This window comes from Xiphophorus couchianus, chromosome 7 (genome assembly GCF_001444195.1).
Source record: "Xiphophorus couchianus chromosome 7, X_couchianus-1.0, whole genome shotgun sequence".
Lineage (NCBI taxonomy): Eukaryota > Metazoa > Chordata > Actinopteri > Cyprinodontiformes > Poeciliidae > Xiphophorus > Xiphophorus couchianus.
The window spans coordinates 29,988,527-30,008,809 of record NC_040234.1 but is presented as its reverse complement, the minus strand read 5'-3'; the positions used below and the strand labels follow the sequence as shown (position 1 = coordinate 30,008,809).

General features: G+C 36.5%; 1 protein-coding gene across 5 annotated transcripts in view; it reads left to right on the top strand.

Moving 5' to 3' along the window:
* Positions 1-17,465, top strand: part of lrp1bb (low density lipoprotein receptor-related protein 1Bb) — a 311,011-nt gene extending 293,546 nt beyond the window's left edge. For 3 of the 5 annotated variants that reach the window (XM_028023582.1, XM_028023578.1, XM_028023581.1), the window contains 9 exons: positions 2,914-3,075; positions 3,578-3,752; positions 4,507-4,611; positions 6,529-6,642; positions 8,595-8,671; positions 12,503-12,593; positions 12,898-13,048; positions 14,971-15,045; positions 16,333-17,465. In XM_028023582.1, coding sequence (XP_027879383.1) covers positions 2,914-3,075; positions 3,578-3,752; positions 4,507-4,611; positions 6,529-6,642; positions 8,595-8,671; positions 12,503-12,593; positions 12,898-13,048; positions 14,971-15,045; positions 16,333-16,473 — 1,091 coding nt within the window. In that variant the 3' untranslated portion in view covers positions 16,474-17,465. The remainder of the gene's footprint in view (positions 1-2,913; positions 3,076-3,577; positions 3,753-4,506; positions 4,612-6,528; positions 6,643-8,594; positions 8,672-12,502; positions 12,594-12,897; positions 13,049-14,970; positions 15,046-16,332) is intronic. The other 2 variants (XM_028023580.1, XM_028023579.1) reach the window with 2 other exon arrangements.
* The last annotated feature ends 2,818 nt before the right edge of the window (positions 17,466-20,283 follow it).

Sequence of the window (20,283 nt, the reverse complement as noted above, 5' to 3'; positions counted from 1 at the left end):
ATATGTTAGAACAATGTAAGGTATTTCTAATGACAATGCATAGTTTTTGCTTTATCTTTTTATTTTACAAATGGCACAAAATGCTCAGTAGGTAGAAAACATTAGAACAACAAAGCTAGTGTACAAACTTTAACTCACTTTAACATAAACTGTTGGTGTGTCTGTGTCTCGTTCAATTTTAGTTAAAGCAAACAGGTTTTATTTATTCATTGAAGTTACTCAGTGGATATCTTAGGGAACTCAGCAATGGGAGAAGCGATACTACTTTCTTAAATCTAATTCTAAACTATTCTCTTGCAGTTCTGGCTGTACGTTTGCAGTCATTGTCCTGCTGGAAAATAAACCTCACTCTACATCTTTTTGTTAAAGATTGTCCTGTATTTAGCTCCATTCTTCTTATCATTACCTGGATTTTTCTTCCCTCTGAGAAAAATCCTCTCAACAGCATGATGCTGCCACAAACGTGTATCACCATGGAGATGATGTGATGTGTTAGTTTTTCTCCAAGAATGGAATTTTTCTTGGAAGACAAAGGGCTTTTTTTTGGTCTCATTTGTTTTGAGCCCTCATACTCTAGACTAATTTAAACAGAACTTCTCATAGCTTCTTTCTGTGACTCTTCCATAAAGCCCAGATTTGTAATGTAAGACTAAGTGTCCTCTCTTAGCTGTGGATAGCTGCAGCTAGTCCAGAGTTGCAATGGACTTCTTAACTTCTTCTATGAATAATGCTCCCATTGCCTGGTCTGTCAGTTCGGGTGCACAGTCATGGTTTGGTGAGTTTCCCATTGTGTCATTATTCCTATTTTCTAATGATGAATGGAATAGAGCTCTGTGAGATGTTCAAAGCTTTTTATGTTATTCTGTAACCTAGCCCTGTTTAAATCTTCTCCACAGCGTTTTCCCTGACCTGCCTGGTATGTTCCTTAGTCTTTATGATAGCTACTAATCTTCACAAATGTTCTCTATCAAACTCTGATTCTTTCACAGATAAATTCTATTTTTTCCAAGACTAAACTACAAATGTGGACTTCATTTAATAGTTACTCAACATATTCAATTATTTCTGTTTTCAGCCAGCCAGGGACATTCAGATCTTTGACAGGTAATTTAGATTCACCATAATGATCAAGATTGGATATTTTAAAATGCTGAATTTTTAATCTAACATAACATATTTAACTGTATCATTGGCACCTTTATTACATATGTTAATGTAACTCCTGCTGCTCATTATAAAAAATTCTTACTCCTCTATTGAGTCATTTTCAGATACACATTGCTTTACTCTAATTGGCTCATACCTGAATATCCACTAAGGCATACCCGTCAGTCATTTAGATAATCATACATATAAATTAATGACCCAGATACAAAATTATCTGAGTTTTAGGTGAAACGTTTTAGGATTACCAAAATGTAGTCAAAATGATCTGGGCTCTGAATGTGGAATCTAAAAATCATCTGGAGACATGATTAGGAGGCCTCCAGAATCACCTCCCTGTTGGAAATATGCCAGCCATATCTGACAAGGAATAAATCTGTGGCCAGAATGTGAAGTCATTTTAGCAATTATAAGCATGCTGTTTCTGGCTGAATTAAAAATTGGATCGGTCTGGACGACGTGTCAAACAGCATACGTCCTCTTGATACCATAGCTGCCAATCAGTGGATGCCTCGAGATTCACATAAATATTAACCAGAACAGACCAAAAGGCAGTTCCTTGAATAACTTTTACATGACTTCTTTGCTTTCAGTTTTGCCCCAGACTTGAATGTTATGAAAATAAACTCCCATGCAAAATATTTTAGAGATGGCACAGTTGTTATTAACACAATTGGCTACATAAAAACAGCTGTGTAGTTTCTTTGCAAAAGTTCCATGGTAAATCCTCTTCCATGCTTCATCCAAAGCATTGAAATTGCCTCTCATTGAGGTAATTGCACGACTACGTAAATATTGTGTTATCTAGTTTGTAGAGAGGCTTTTTCCTCCCTTTCTCAACCCCCAAACTATTTTGCACAGAGCTCTGGGTGATTTGTTGTGTGATTGATGAGAAGTTTGTGGGCATGTTATATGCAGAAATGTGCTCACCTAGCAGTGTTGATATTTTGCTGCAACTAGTCTACTTCCACTGTCCGGTTTTTGAATTCGCCGACAACATGAATACTTTTGAGGTGTGTTTATCATACACAGTGAGGAGTTGCGTATATTTGTTAGGTATTCCTAGGTATTTGATTCTTCACAAAATACCTAGGAAAATTGTCAAATGGTTAAAAACTCTTGGATGGAAATTGCAAAGTCGTAGTCCATGGAGGAGGTTTAACTCTAGAGAAGCCTCATAGATCCAAATCTCTGTTTGAAGAATTTATTGACTAGACAACTATGATTTATGCACTGCAGAAATTTGACTTTTATGAAAGAATGTTAAGAAGTCACTAATAACAGAAAGCCATAAGAAGTCCATTTGCAGTTTTCCACAAACCACACAGGGAACTCAACAAACATGTGAAAAAAAAGTCCACTCTGTATCAGAGCTGTACTTTTTTTAGTACATGAATAATGTTATGAGTGAAATGGTAACACTGCACATTACATGAAACAAGTCACTGGAAGCATCATGGTGTCAGAGTGCTTTTCTTCAGCAGGGACAATCAAACAGATTACAGAGGGGAAAATGAAGTTTCCAATTGTAATTTGGTTTGTGGAAGAAAAAAATACATTGTGTGTCATATAAAATCCCAATTAAAACACAAAACAGATGTTTATGGTAGGTGTGAAATAATTAAAGGGGTATGACTGTTTTTGCAAGCCCATTTAGAAAAAGGAAAATTGAGGACTATAACAACCCAAATCATAACTGTGTGTACAAGTGGCGTTGATCTGTACAACTTTGACTGTGTTTTTTCACAGGGAAGCCTACATGCCGTTGTCCTATTGGATACTCCGGGCCTTTCTGTGAGAAGCGGATTTGTGACAATTATTGTCTTAATGGGGGAACATGTGACGTCACTCAGGGAAATCAGCCTGTGTGTCGCTGTATGGCAGAGTACACCGGGGATCGCTGTCTTTACCGTGAGTTCTTCATCTCTACTCGTGGATTGTTCTGGAAACCTGTGGTTTACATAACTGACATTCCCTTGTAATCACACAAAGCATTAATCTGTATTCAGCTACCCGGGATGAAACTCACAGAAAAAAAATATAGTTTTAACACACATTTAGTGTTAAACAAAAGCAATTGCCCAAAGAGTTATCTTTCCACAGACACTACATTTGCTTCAATTTGCAGATAAACAGAATTAGAGTTCTTCCATCTCACATCCTTTGGGTATTTCATTTCCACAGTGATGGATTTTCTTTAGCAGTGCATTGACATAATGGAATGGGGAAAACAATTCCAGTTGCACATCATTAGTATTTTCTCACTGCTGTTTGCCCAAGGGGAGATATGTTTCCATCTGTGGCTAAGATGTCATTTCATATGGATAATTAAGTCCCATTAAAGCCCTGTACAATTCTTATCTAACCAGCTTATACACTAACCTTTCCTTCTGTGCTTCTCAATATGAAACAGACATCTGCCATCACTACTGTGTGAACTCAAAGGCCTGTACGTTATCCAGCAGCGGCTATGTGGAATGTGTGTGTCCCGCCAGGTATGAAGGGAACAAGTGTGAGGTGGACAAGTGTCTTCGATGCCATGGGGCTCCCTGCCTTATTAACGAGGAAACCTTAGACGTGGTTTGCAAGTGAGTGTTTGGTACTCCAGTCCATTATTTCTGTTGCTGAAATCTTTGGGGTTTACATTTTTTGTTCGTTCATGGGGAAACAGAGCATATTCTCAATTCATATCACAGTCACTGCCTCCACAGACTGTAAGCTCTCTGAATTGATTTGATTAAATTAAAAAAAGAACAACTTCAAGTCTACACACCCTGTTGCAGAATGTTAGCTGCTAATAATGTCAGTGAAATAGAAGCCAGGTTAGCAACTTGCCATTTTTTCCCCATTTTTTCACAATAACAAAATAGAACAAAAACAAAATGTCAAGCTAAAATGCTGCAACAGACTTAAAGCTTACAAAATAACATCAAAAGAAGCAAGTTAATTAAATCAAACCTCACACCAACCTCCCTTTCCAATTTATTTACCCTTTCACTGTATAATTCACTGTATAACTTTAATTTTCACAATAAGTGGTTGCCAAATTTGATAGAATTCATGTTATTGATATTTTATCACATGAGTAATTTTCTCTAAAGGGAGAATCGACGATAGCTCTGAGAACCTTCTACTCAGCTTTGGTCTTCTAGTATTTCCCATGAAAGGGCTATTACTCTTTTTGCCAATAGTATGCCAAATTCAATAAATATTTGTTGATTTCTCTTCCAACAGTTATGCATTTGTTTGACAAAAATCACCCAGAACTCCTTCCCTCCCCCCATCTTGTTAAAATATAGTTTTTTGCTTGTAACTTGAGTCAATTATTTCTCCATCCTCCAGCTGCACAAATGGTAGAATTGCACCAAGCTGTCAGCTGTGTGATGGATATTGCTACAATGGAGGTACCTGTCACCTGGACCCCGACACCAGCCTTCCATTCTGTCAGTAAGTTACAGCCTAATGGGTGAAAGAGGTGTGAGGGAAGAGAGCTGAATGTTTTCTACGCAGACTTGGTTTTACTGAAATACTGGCTAAGAAAAGAGTGGCTTTTAGAACAGAAGGAAAAATTATCAAGGGATATCTTTCTCTTTGCCTCAAGAACTCAACAAAATAACTGTCTCCTTTTGGATTAGGAAAAAAAAGTCTTTAAATTGAGAGAAGATTTGATGTCACTGTTTGAGGCGCCAATGAACAGCAGGGGGCTGAGTGCCAGTACACCACCCTGTGCAGCGTGACACCTCTCTGTGGCTTAAGGGTTTAGGCAGATAAAAATGATTTGAAACTGTTTCAAAGCCTGCCATTCTGAACATCTCATGCTGTTCCTCTCTGCCGTTTAAAGCTCATGTCAGACCTCGGCGACTGTCTTCAGCAGCTGGCTTTAGAAGGTTTTTTTCCTTCAACAAAAACAGAAAAAGTTCTATATCTTTGCTTCAGTATGCCAAGAAACTCAAAAACTTGTACCAGACAAAAGCTAAAGTGCCACGCATGAGGGAATCAAGACTACTCAGAGTGCTGTTTAAAATGAACACTTCTTCTGCGATAATCGCATTCATTGCGTGTTAAAAATCTGTCCAAGGAGGAAATTGGAAATTCATTTTCAAAAGCCATCTGTCTAGTTTTCTTTTTTTTTTTTTTAAATGCTCATTGTCCACTGTAGTTAAATTGAAATTTGCGGTCACCTCTCTCTAAATTCCAGGGGATAGAATCAATCTCTATGCAAATTACTCCATCTTATTCGATGAGGTTAACAGATCCTGATAATGCGGTTTATTATTTGCTCCAAAGACTTGAAATTATGTGAGATGATGGATATGGTGGTGTCAAGAAATCATAAAGTTTGACCTTAATCCTCCGAGTAAATGTGTGTTTCATCAAACTCCCCAAATGCAAAAACCCTGCTGTGTAACGCTGACTCAATTGTGATGATAATCAATGCATTAAACGCATAAAAAAGAAAAAACAGCCCTGCAAAAATACAAGTTATGAAACATTGAAAATAATCTATTTCTTAGTGCAAGAAAGCCTCAATTGGCTAGTAATGTTGTCTAGTTAGACAAAAACCTTTAATAATTTAAGCTTATATTGAACTTTTTTTACATTCTCTTGCATAATATTATAGCTGCCTAAGTACAGATCATTTTTGTCTAGATGCTGTAATTCTAATTCTATAAGATAGTAGTAACCACTTTGCTTTTTTCAGTAAGGACCTTTTTTAATACTTTTCTAGGACAGAGCTTTATATTTTGTCTAAAAAAATTATTACCCAGGAAGAAAGGCAAAGTCATGTCATTGATAATCTTTCCCTTTCAAATCTAACAATTATTAGATTAGTTTCCTAATAATTGAAACCATTAGGCATGTGTCAGCAATAGAAGGGTTTTGTTTTGTAGTTCTAGACGAACAACATTTTTTCTTTCTATAATTTTTACAGCAGAGAATGAAAGGGTAGTGTGGTACCTTGAGTTAGTTCTCTTCAAGTTCAACTTGAACTAGGAGAAATGAGATTCGGTGCTCGAACAATAAAAAGATGTCGGACTGCTGGAGACTTTTAAAATTTTAGCAGATTGGAAATCATAATATTTTAAACCTTTGGAAACCTTGGTACTGAAAATTGGCAAAACAGACTTCCAAATAACGTGTCTTTAGAGGAGACTCTTCTTTTTTTTACAAAAGCAGATTTATGTTTTCACATGATTTATTTTCCTAATTTACTCTCTGAAAACGCAACACTGTATTACTCCGTCTGACAACTGAAGGTGCTTAAAGGATTTAGTGAGTCAATCTCCATTCGTCAAGCAGCCAAGTGTTCAACAACATACATTCTCTGGGCCCTTTCATCACTCCCAACACAATGTTTTGCAGCTGCACTTCAGGGTTCAAGAACCAACGTTGTGATGAGCTGGCCAACCCCTGCGATTACTTCTGTCAGAATGAGGGGATGTGCACATTAACAGCTCTTAACAAACCTCGCTGCAAGTAGGTCCCTCTCACCTCTCCAGCTTTGTTCAGAGCCCACTCACCTCCTTTGTATACACTCACCCTCCTCCACTCCATTTAGCATCATTTCAGACTCTACAGTTTGCAAATCTGGTACCTTCTTCTAGCAAACTGTCAAGTAATAAGTGCTAGATATATACATAAAATGCAAATATTATTTTCTTTGGTAATAAAGTTTAGGAACATTGAATACTAACCTTACCATGTTAGGAGAAATGTAATTTTTTTGTATCTATTTATGTATTTTGTTTTTCACTTAAAAATCCTTTAGGTCAACAATTTTTAGATGAAAGTACCAAAATGAAATAAAATCTGGATTTGTTTGAGGAAAAAAATCTGCGCAAAGAAATAAATATTAAAGACAGAAAAATCCTCATAAAGAACACCACAGATAACTGTGGTCTTTGAAAGCAAAGTGGCATTTATTTGCACAATATTGTAGACTGTTACCATAAGATGCTGAGTGTTTTTCTGGATTAGCTGCTCTTCTATTATTGCAGCATTCTAACACCAAAACTTTGTTTTAGCAGATAAAATGTTGAAGTTTTAATATAAGATGTTACAGTGCATTTTACGGTTGTGGTTGCTGATATTATAAAGCAAATAGTTACAGGATTCCTACATATTTAAAATGTCCAGATAACCTATATTTCCAAACTAAAACTTCCAGAGTCCTCAGAATGTTTTCAGCCATTTTTGACGTATATATAAAAGTCAATCATCAATTTCTGACGGATGGATGGATGGGTTAATGGATGGATGGAAGGAAAGAAGGAACATTGAGACAATTGGACGTGGAATAAGATCTGGAAATATTCTTTTTGATTTGACCAGGGAAATGTATAAATTAAATTATTCTAATCTTCACTGCTGCCCTGTTTATACTCCAGACCCACTCTTTCAGTAGGATTTTATGATTATATTGAGCCACCGGTAGACACAGAGTAAGCGAATGTACTGTACTCTGGGCACTCATGATATTTGTTACATCTTGAACAGTTATTAACTAATACAGCACTTATTACATTGTCAGTTGCTGCATGACTCAGCATCTTTGTTGGCCCCTTTACTGCCACCCATTTTCCCATCTCATGCAGTCGTCACTGTGCACAAGTGAACCCTGGGAGAAATAAAACATGGTGCCGTATATGTGTAATGTGAGCATCAGTGTGTGTATTTACATCCTGTTCATGATTAGCAGCTAAACATGTCAGGTAATGGCCTGAATCATACATAATTTCCCATCCCACACCGTGTAATTGATGTAATCTTTTTTAAAATAGCGTAGATTTTTTTAGGAAGTTTGTTTTCTTGGAATATACTTTGGAAAGGAGATCAAACTCCACCTTGCCTCCAACCTCCTATTAAAATTCCTGCCGCACTGACATTTCGTCCTACAAAGGCGGGATTCATTTCCCGCGTCTATGGGGCTGCCTTTTTAGTTTTGATAGCCTGATGTTCTGAGTCTGATACTGCATGTAATTTAGAATAATTTCATCACCCTGCCACGCCCACCTGATCACTCATGCTTTACGGGCCCATCTGCGACTACTGTGAAATTAAACATCACCTTTTCTAACAAGGGTCATACATCACACCCATTGGATTCCATTGGAACACAAATGAGATGAGATTTGTGTCATTTTTTTATGTATATCTTTTTATTAACTGAATAACCAACTCTAAAATTAACGCACACTGTTTGTGGACACTATATGGATGTACATAGTGCTTATTCTATCTCCAGGTGGTGTGTTGTTTTTGTTGGATCAAAGCACCTCACTGCAAGACTGAATCATAATGTGTTGCACATGTGAACCACTGTCACATCATACTGTAGTGAATTTGCTAAGGTGTTTCCTGAGCACTTTATCGACTTATAAAGAAAGCTAAAATATCTTTTATTCACATTCTGCTTTAACTTCCTTCAGATGTTCTGCCAATTGGGCTGGGACACAATGTGAAAGGCCTGCCCCTAAAAGCAGCAGATCAGACAACACAAGTGGAGGTAAGAAGTGGAGAAATCAACTGTTAATGATAACAAACATAAGGATAAGAACCCCGTTTGAAATATGCATGTATGTTTTATTAAATCTCATTTTTTACATTTCAAACTCTGAGACGTGATCATGCAGTCCTGTTGGACATGAAGGTCATAATAAGTTAAGGTATTAATTGGTTTATTTGAATTGTACTTTTTCCAGGGTGGGATGATTAAATAACAAACAATATGAATTAGATTTTTCTTAGACATACACTCCCTGGCCAAAAAAAAAAGTCGCCACCAAAAAATGGTCACACTCTCTAATATTTTGTTGGACCGCCTTTAGCTTTGATTACAGCCCGCATTCGCTGTGGCGTTGTTTCAATAAGCTTCTGCAGTGTCACAAGATTTATTTCCATCCAGTGTTGCATTAATCTTTCACCAAGATCTTGTATTGATGATGGGAGAGTCTGACCACTGCGCAAAGCCTTCTCCAGCACATCCCAAAGATTCTCAATGGGGTTAAGGTCTGGACTCTGTGGTGGCCAATCCATGTGTGAAAAAGATGTCTCATGCTCCCTGAACCACTCTTTCACAATGTGAGCCCCATGAATCCTGGCATTGTCATCTTGGAATATGCCCGTTCCATTTGGGAAGACAAAATCCATTGATGGAATAACCTGGTCATTCAGTATATTCAGGTAGTCAGCTGACCTCATTCTTTGGGCACACAATGTTGCTGAACCTAGACCTGACCAACTGCAGCAACCCCAGATCATAGCACTGCCCCCACAGGCTTGTACAGTAGGCACTAGGCATGATGGGTGCATCACTTCACCTGCCTCTCTTCTTACCCTGATGCGCCCATCACTCTGGAACAGGGTAAATCTGGACTCATCAGACCACATGACCCTCTTCCATTCCTCCAGAGTCCAATCTTTATGCTCCCTAGCAAACTGAAGCCTTTTTTTCTGGTTAGCCTTACTGATTAGAGGTTTTCTTACGGCTACACAGCTGTTCAATCCCAACCCCTTGAGTTCCCTTTGCATTGTGCATGTGGAAATGCTTTTGCGTTCACAATTAAACATACTTCTGAGTTCTGCTGTTGTTTTTCTTTGATTTGATTTGACCAAACGTTTAAGTAATCGCCGATCACGATCATTCAGTATTTGTTTCCGACCACATTTCTTCCTGGAAGACGATGGTTCCCCGCCATCCTTCCAGTTTTTAATGATGCGTTGGACAGTTCTTAACCCAATTCTAGTAGTTTCTGCAATCTCCTTAGATGTTTTCTCTGCTTGATGCATGCCAATGATTTGACCCTTCTTAAACAGACTAACGTCTTTTCCACGACCACAGGATGTGTCTTTTGCCATGGTTGTTTATGAAATGAGGAGTTACTCATTGCATCAGCTGGGGTTAAATAACTTGTTGCCAGCTGAAAGATAATCGCCTATGCAGTACTTATCCAATAGGAGGCTTGTACCTATTTGCTTAGTTAAATCCAGGTGGCGACTTTTTTTTTTGGCCAGGCAGTGTATATGCCTGTTTGATTAAATATCCACAATTTTTGTTGCCAAACCTCAGGCATAATTCTGCTGGCTATTTGACCAATGGATTTAAAAGAAATGGAAGAGCTCATTTAAAAATGTTGGTTTCAGCTTGCTACATGTTCATTTGGGATCATAGTCCCTGATGTGTCGAAATGGGTTTAGAAATGGTTAATTACAACAGCTTCTGGAAATCCCCCTAAACTCAATCCGAGTGAAAATGTCTTGCCTATGCTTAAAGGAAGAGTGTGCCAAGGGACCAAACAATTTAAATTAGCTTTATGATTTTTGATGAGGAAAGAAACCAATATCCAACCAGAATTATGCAAGAAGCTGGTTGATGCCTGCAGAAAAAAGTCTAGTTCTATGAGACATCCTAGGGGACTTCAAACTAAGTATTAGTTGTGGTGTATTCAAATATTTTAGCTAAAATGTAATGTTAAAGGAGACGCACAAAACATTCTAACTTCACTTATTTCTTTTTTTTAATCATTGCAGTTTATAGGTGTTTGGTTTAAATAAGTCAATAGAATATTATGCTTATGACGAGTTTCTGTCCACATCCGACTGGAGCTGTAGGTTGTGAAACAAGTTCAGCATGTGTGGATTATCTCCATGTTTGCTGCTTTATCCGAACCTAAAACTCATGTCAGATTATTCATCAGAAATGTGTCTTTGTTGTAGCTATCATTAAGACAGGAAAGTAATACTCCAGTAAAAATAAATAGAATATTTATTAATATTGTACTAATGAACACAGTATGTTCAAACTTTGCAGGCATAACTCTCTATATCAGCATCACAAAATCAGGAAAAATCAATATGCAATAGCTGTCAATAATAAAAAAATTCAGTCTATAAAGTAAGTTTAAATAATAAAATATTGTTGATACTATGAATATCAGTTATAAAGATAGCTAATGAATAAAAAGAGATAAGAAGACACTTGCAAATGGCAACTATTGAAAACAATGTCTTACAATAAAGAACAAAACACTTTAGTGAGAAAATCAGATATACATATATTAATATACTTAATAGTATATTAAGTATGTTCCAACATACAATCATAGAATAAAAAACAATAAATTAGTAAAATTTTACATTTACTTATTGATAATATATACTGTATATATATATATATATATATATATATATATATATATATATATATATATATATAAATTCCCTTCTCACCCACCGCGGGTGGTTCTTATCCCCTGAGCTCGGGTCCTCTACCAGAGGCCTGGGAGCTTGAGGGTTCTGCGCAGTATCTTGGCTGTGCCAAGGACTGCACATTTCTGGACTGAGATGTCTGATGTTGTTCCTGGGATCTGTTGTAGCCATTGGTCCAGTTTGGGGGTGACTGCACCGAGGGCCCCGATGACCACAGGCACCACTGTGGTCTATATATATATATATATATATATATATATATATATATATATATAATATCTACTTGGTCAATTATATTCTAATACAAGAAACAGTTGACACATTTTTCTGTTTGTCTGACTGTGAGCTACTTAGTACCTGGTTGGAGAGCATGTTCAGATTTCTAATTATATTCATTATATTTCCTAGCTACAATAACTTAATTAAATATCAGCTAACTTCCGGTCAGAGAGGTTTACTTTTCTTTGAGATTAAGTAAACACTTCATAACAATATATGAAATCAAAAGTTGAAAACATGTCCCTGAGAGTGTTGTTTTGTGAAAATGTGTGTTACTATAGTGACTTTGGCTTTATGTTTCTGAAATCTAAGCTGTTAAGCTCCCGTAATAGCACAGCCAGCTTGAGTGACATTTTAGCTTGAAGAATAAAGGTACAACAGTCACCAGTTACCATTGTTTGGATCCAAAAGCCTTCATTGAGCATATTTACTTTGTTCAATTAAATAGGCCTGAATTTCACTGGTTTATCTTCTAATTCAGTGGTTCCCAAAGATTTTCTTCTGGGCCCCCCTATGGATTACAATAAAATCCCCCCCAAAAAAGAAAAAAAAAATCAACTGGGCACACACATCGTTCAACCAGACATAAACCACTGTTCTAATTGAAGAAGTAAACTTGAGCTACATTTTGTAATTATACTTGTTGGAAGTTTTATGAGCACCAGTTTAATATTGTTTCACTGTTTATCTACTGTGTATATTATCTGAACAGATGCTTGGTAAATAGAACAAAGCAATGCCTGCTGAAAATTAAAAAGAACAAAATCAAAGTTGGTCACTGTCTGAATTAATTTCAGGTCATTTTTTATTTCTAACACTTCCCTCCATCTCTCATCTGTTTCTTCTCCAGGAAGCATCGCCATCATTGTACCTCTGGTTTTGCTGGTTATCTTGATTGTGATGGTGGTGGCAGGTGTTTATATCTGCAGACGAAGGCAAAGGTATGCAGATAAAAGAAATAAAACAATAAAAATTGAAAGGGTGGTTTCTAAGCAGCAGGTGATGACACTATCAAACAATGTGCAGCTTTGAAGATGAATTAAAGTCTCAGCTTTCTTACTGAAAACTTTGTTTGGCTATTTTGAATGTAACTACCTAGCCAAGTTAATATTCTCCAAGTGTTGTCTGGTGATGTTTTGTGTGGACGTGTGCAGCACTGGGAGGTGAGCTGACCTGGATGTTGTGGTTCATGTTAATGACTCTTTCTCTCTTTCTGACACACGCACACAAACACACACTCCTCAGGGGAAAACGTGTGCAGAGGCAGCCCATGACAAACGGAGGGATAAACGTGGAGATTGGCAACCCATCATACAACATGTATGAGGTGGACCATGACAACCATGCTGATGCAGGCAGTCTGCTGCGACCCAACTTCACACTGGACCCTCACAAGGTGGATTTATTAAATACTTTTTTATTATTTTTTTTAATACGTGTTTTTAGAACATATAATGGTCCTATATGGGGTTTTTTGTGTGCAAGGATTCACTCTTTTTGAACTTTTTCAGATGTTACTACATAATAACCACACACTTCAATGAACTTCACTGGTATTTTATATAATAGTCCAAACAGTAGTAATTTTGAATTTTCTAAATTTTTTACAAATAAAACCTTAAAATGTGTCATGTATTTGTATTCAGCCTGCCTGAGTCAAAAGTTTCTAGAAACAAGACGAGAATTGGAATAATCCAAGGTTTCTTTTTAGTGAAGTTGCCAATCTTACACAGAGTCACAGATGTTGACTTCTCCAACTCTCAGCAGTAATGACTTTATGGGATTCTTTGTAAATAAAATTGATTCTATTAAAAATAAAATTTAGTGACATCCTCCTGAGCGTGAAAATGGCATCCTCATTGGAGGCAACTTAATCTGTGTTTGGACTGATTTTATTCAGTTGTGCCCAAAAGTTTTAGCTTCTTCTAAATCTTGAAAGCTCATGTTGCATTTTGTCCTCACAAAATTATTTGAACAAGTACTTCCTTTGATTACAATTCCCATTTATATCCTTAGCAGAGATTCCAGTTTCCTTGTGTAAATGACAAATCTGCATCATCCAGGATTACTTGTGGAGTACCACAGGGTTCAGTGCTTAGACTAATTCTTTCTATTATATACATAACTTACAAAACGCTAGGGACATTTAACTATGCGGGTGAAATTGCAGGAGAAACCTAAAATGAACTATAACCTTTACAGATGAGGTACTCGACTATTAGTGGTGAAGGTTGTTAGTTTCACCGGATTTTATTTAAGAGTTTTAAAATAAGAGAATAAATACAAATACACACTACACTATTCAGAACTGTCTTTGTGAAAAATGTTTATAAAATGATGAGACTAACAATTACGGGCTACTTTTTTGATCTTCATAAAGCTCAGCAACCTCAGAAGATCATGTTCGGTTATATTTGGAGTCCGTTATTACAGTAACAAGAAAATGTTTGAGAGTACTAATTTACTAATAATAATTTGATTGCATAATTAAATTAGATATTTTTGTCAAACGCCTTTCAACAAAAATTCTTAGAAGCCGATTAATTGGGTTTATATAGATGCAGCTGCGAATCTCCCAGAAGCTCACTTGCAAACACAGTCCGTCTGGTTGCATAAATGAGTATTTAATTTGATTGAGCAGCATATTAATACAGTATGGGATGTAAAGTTATTATTAGCAATCTGTTTTGAACATTTGCAGTATGTTTCTCCATATGTGTTTCTTACTCGTCTATCAGATTCTCAATAAATTCTGCACTATTTAAAAACAAAAAAGAACATCTAGAATATTTATTTGCCATTTTAAGCAAAGTTTATTGACGCATGTTGACATGTTCGCTGCTTTCTCTCTGTCTTATTTTATTGAAGGAATACACAATATACTGTTATTGAGGTTTGGTATATTTTTTAAAACTTGTTTAAAGATGCCAAGAGGACTTTTCATTTTGTTGGTGATTTATTCTGTCCATAACGCTCAACCTCACTCCCACACTTAGTACATCAAATAAATCCTTACACCCTCATGTATGCTGGTTTACAGCTCATCTGCTAAAGCCTCAAGCCTAATGCTATTGCTTCTTGTGCTGCCAGCTTTGACATTTGCTATTGTGAGGACTGTCATGCTTTGTTATTAACTGAGATTTGCTGACTTGAACTCACGTCTTGAAGTTTTTCTGTTTGCTCAAATGTTTTTCAATTTGTTTTAAATCCAAAGGACCGATTATGGTCATTGAATATTATGACACCAAAACAATGAGATTATAACCTTACTGTATGTAGCTGAAGTGATGAAAGAAGATGGTATCTGTTTTGTTGCAGGGGTGGTGTGTAAAATCCAGTGACCCTCACGCCTTGGGCATGAATTCTGTGCCCAAGGAGGTTATTCCTGGACAGGTGAATTTAACTATTTTTTTAAATTCTAAAAATAATAAGCAAAGCAGTATACTGTATATGCAGTTTCAACCAGATACTTGCATACCCTGTATAAACAGGCATCTTCTATATTTGCTATGTGGAGAAGAAAAAAAATCCAAACACCCAGGGGAGTTTTGATTATCTAATCATTTTCCATCAGAAAATGATTAGATAATGATTAAATGTGTAACATATTCATATCATTTTTAAAAAGGCATCATTGCAAGCAAATATTATACACAGTCCAGTGATGTAAGTATACAAACTCCTACTTGCTTTCTGCAAAATCAAAAATTCAGCTCATCATTACCTTGAAGTTGATTATAGAACACCCACAGGCTCCCATCTTTGTTAATGGATATGTAATCTGTAGATGTTCTGCATGCTTTCTAAGGAAGAAAGTGACTATGTGCAAGAATTTTCTTTCTTCTCACCGAGTCGTCGGCATGCTTATTTCTCAAAACCTAATCATTCCTTAAATATGCATAACTCAAACTTCCACTAATTGTCTTTCCTAATTAAAAGAATCAGCACCTAACTCTACACTGATTTCTGCCAAAATGTAATGATTTATTTTAGAAAAAAATAATGAACATGAGCTATCAGATGTATTCCTGTCAGTTTGTTCAAGGTACAGTGGCCAGCTGTTTTTGGGAAACAAACTTTGATAAACATTCATTTTGTAATTTCCTCTGTACCAAGCAGGAGCTAAATAGGAAACACAAATGGGACCCAAATAAAGGCTGGAAGTGCTAAAAACTGAAATGACAAAAAATGAGAGTGTAAATTAGGCTTCCCAAAGGGGGGACCAAACATGACTCCAAGGGGTGGCCTGGTCCTGGAGGGCCGGTGTCCTGCAACTCTTAGATGTCTTCCTGGTCCAACACATTTGAATCCAATAGCTGAATCACCTCCTAAGTGCAGTCAAGTTCTCCAGAGTCCTGCTAATGACCTCATTATTTGACTCGGGTGTGTTGAAGTAGAGATACATCTAAAAGTTGCAAGAGACCGGCCCTCGAGGCCTGGAGTTGCCCAGCCCTGCTCCAGATGAATGTGTTTAGTGTTATGTTTAAGACTTATTTGTATTGTAAATAGAAAACTACTTACAATCTTTACCAGATTTAATGTGACGTGTTGCCTCCTCGGCTACTTACAACTGATTAACAAATACCAAAAAGTATTAATTGTTGCTACTTTAGGATTATCACTGTTGGAACTTGATTTTTGGAAATATCCTTACTGACTCCTTTTGTTTTCCCAATGCAGCCTATGAATTACTCCAACCCCGTGTATGCAAAGATCTATATCGACGGACAAAACTGTCGGAAGCCAGTCATCAGTATTGATGAAAGGAGAGAGCTACTCCCAAAGAAACTAGAGGGGACAATTCGTGAAACCGCCGCATAGCCTAACTTTACACTTTGTACTTCTTTTTTTTACCACAGTGTACAATATATAATATAAAGGAGGAAACAAGATTTTTCTATTTCCTACGAGGCTCTTGAGTTTTTCTCGTTTAGCATCAGCATAATATCCTTGTTGGTGTGTTCAGGAGTTTGATTTTACATATGCAGTTTGCTTACTCATTTTTATTTTAAAGCTATACAGCACTATACTGTATACAGTAACGAAGTAAACCTTCTGATTTGCAAAAAAAAAACAACTTAACACCATAAGCCACTCTTGTGCACAGTTCAAATGTTCAGATTCAGTGCTACAATTTGTACCAATAGCTGACTCTAGTTTTAAAGGAATATTGACACGAGGTTTGTTTTTTGAAGGGGCAAAACCAGACGATTTGGCTACATATTTTCTAAGCAAATGTATGTATAGTTGCAAAGTGTTTCAAGTGTTTTGTTTCCTATGTGTGCTGGAAGGACCAGAAAGCTTCATAAGTGAGCTGAAGCTTTGTATTTTTTTAGCTGCTGTCTTTTTTTGTGCTCTGACCCAGCTGGATCTCCTCATGAAAGACCGTAACTCAGTCAGTCTTTCCTCACCAACGATGTAATTCCTCAGTCCTTCCGTCTTGTCCATCAACACCTATTCCAAACTCCGCTCACTCAATGGAAATACTTCACACAAGGCCCATGTTGAATGTTCGCTGTCAGATTCCTGTATTGTTCACTAAGAGGACAGATAATTAATACCATATTTTTCTAGGTCTCATATTTCAACAAATGGAATGATATGGAAGTGATTTACCACAGTCACACAGGTTGTTGGGAGTTATTATTAAACACGTTTCTGCTGAAGATGAACATGATAGATATAAGAAATTTTATAATTTTGTATTTGATTTGTATGTTGTTTGGCTGCTTGTATTTTGGAGAAATGTATTAAATGTAAGTAATTTTTATATAAAATGTAAATCAATATTGAATAAAGGGGGCTTATTTCCATTTTATTTCTCTTTATTTTGCCACAGTAGATACAAAGCAAGTGTTTTGAATCGCTTTTGTCACTTTATAAACACACAATTTAATGTATTTTATTGGAATTTTATATGATGGACCATCACAAGATGAATGAAATAATACATAGTTACCAACACTTTTTTTCAAATAGTTAAAAATGTGGTGCACTTATTTATTTAGCCTCTCTTGGTGCTGTAGTTGCAATTTCTTCTGCTAAAAAATAAAATTTTTTGCTCAGCTTTCTAAAATATTGATGTTTCTATAGTAGTTTAAAAAAGAATTTCAACATTTGTTTTATTTTTCCATTTCATACTATATATAGGTTTTCTCATGACAGCCAAGTTCAAGTTTCAAGGTGCTGCCATTCAAAGGATTGTTATTTTTATGGATCCACTGTCGTAGTGAAAAAGGCTTGTACAGAATAAAAAAGTCCATTAGCTGACATCACACAAGGAATGAAAATGGGTATCATATTCTCAAAACCATTGATTAACCAATCTAAATGACAGGTTATTTTTTCCTGAAGTAAGACATTTTCATTATTACTTTTCAAATTGAGCTTCTGGTCATCTTTTGGGTTAATTTCCCATATGTGAAACTTTATAGATATATTTCCAGGCTTATTAAAATAAATGTGAGCACACCTTTGAGAGAAGTTTCTGGTTCCAAACTTCCACCTCTACAGATTAATAATGTTGGGAATCAAAACTTGTCATCACAAAGTGTCAGCAGTGTATGAAATATTTAAGAACAAGTAGCGAATCAGCACAATATGTCAGTGAAGTAATGAATATAAAATTACATTGAGCACCCAGAGGCATTATACACTTTCCGGTGGTGATGAGCCAGCCTTCTATACCCACTCTAGGATTATTTGACAAGGATTTATGTGATCCAGCCCAGTTTCTGCAAATTGCTCTGACATATTTTTGCTTTACTGAGGCAGATAGTTACCATTTAACCACTTTTTAAAAATGATTAATTAGCACATTTTCCCTCATTAATATTTTCTTTTTTCTACTAAAAGCAGTTGAATTGAAAACTTTGTATCATTTTACTGATTAGGTACAATATTTTAATCAAACTGCCTTGAACAAAACATGATACGCTCTGGGAATACCTTTGGTGGGCCATCCGCTCCACTATTGTTACATGTTTTCTCAATTTGTGGACAGTAGTTCTTTATGTGGTTTACCAGAGTTTCAATGCCTTGAAGGCTTTGTAATTTCTTCCAGTAGACCTGCACAATATATCAAATCTCATTTATCACTGCATTATTAACGTGCAAATTTGCAACTGCAAAGGACAATAATTAACAAAATATTCTATGTCGCGTGTCATGCATGCTGGTCCTTTCCATGTTGGCTCGGCTTTAACTGCCTTTGATCTCCAGCTTTTATGGCCAAGATGTTAACACTCACAAAGAGTGAAAAGAATATTCTGATGCAGCCAGAAAGAACTAAGTTGTCAGGATTGAAATACATATTACCATCCCAAAATGAGAAAACAAGAAGAAATTTTACTGGGGAAATAATTGTTCACCTCACTTTAGCATATATGGAGGCCATTTGTATCTATCAGTGAGTAAAACAATAACCTCCAAATGAAAAGTGCTGCCTTATATAAAGACTTATCAAGTAGATTTCAGCTCCTAGTCCTCAACCGATACAGCATAATTCAGCAGATATAGAAATTAGAAAGATCACCGTCACCTCCAGACTCCAGAAGTGGTTCTAAAGAGGAGAAAAACAAGAATTTGAAAACATGTCCTGAACTAAGAGAAGCCTGGCACCACCCTCCGTTCACCTCGCCTATTGATTTTTTGGCTCTACCCCACTTAGCAAGCATCACCATTCTCCTGCATAAACATCAGAAAAACCCAGAGGGCTCATCTCTCGGACAGAATCAATAATAACAGGAGTCGTATTCACATTATAAACAACAAGTCCTGCATACTCATGCCACAATCGGCCCCAACCAAAGCTGCTTATCACTCCATGTGCGGTGAGTGGGTTGGGACTTAACAAAATTGAGGCAGAAACTACATCTGAAACTAATCAAGGGAAAAATGGTTTGCTTGAAATGATTGGAGAATAGCTCATTCCATTTCACATTGCAGGTCAGAGTTTGACCCACTTATTTAAGCTTTCTTTCTGATTAATTGGAGTGTGACTACATATCGCTTCAAAATAGGGTTTGTTAAAACAATATTTTCTGGAGAAAAATGGCAGCAAGTATGCAAAGTTGTAGTTTTAGCTAAATGTTTATGTGTCAACACTGAATTTATTAAAAGTTATACTTTTTATTTTTTATTGGTTGTAAGTGTCCAGGTTTGCCAACTTGAAGGGAACAATACCATAACAAATGACAACGTTGGACTGCCTATGTAATATTTTTAAAACTTCACTCTGACTCCTCTTCTCGAGACCAAGAATGCACTCAGCTAGAGCTAGAGCTGAGTGCATTTTTGGTTCATATCAGATAACCAATGGGAGTTGCTAATCATTGCACTCAGTTTACATGCTAACTACTATTAGTAAACTAATGTATTTTCAAATATCAGAAATACAGAAACAATATCAGAAAGTGAATCTTTAATTTATGTAAGTTTGTTGATGTTTTATATAAACAGCAGCCATACTGGTTAATAAACAAGAGGTGGCTCGAGTGTGTTCCTCTCTATTTTGATTGTGAATATGGGGAGGAACACGGGCAGGCCATGTGCAGGAATTGAGGTTGATGCTCCAATGACGTCATTTGCAGCAGCACTTAGCAATGGAGAACCTTTTTCTAAATGTGCAAC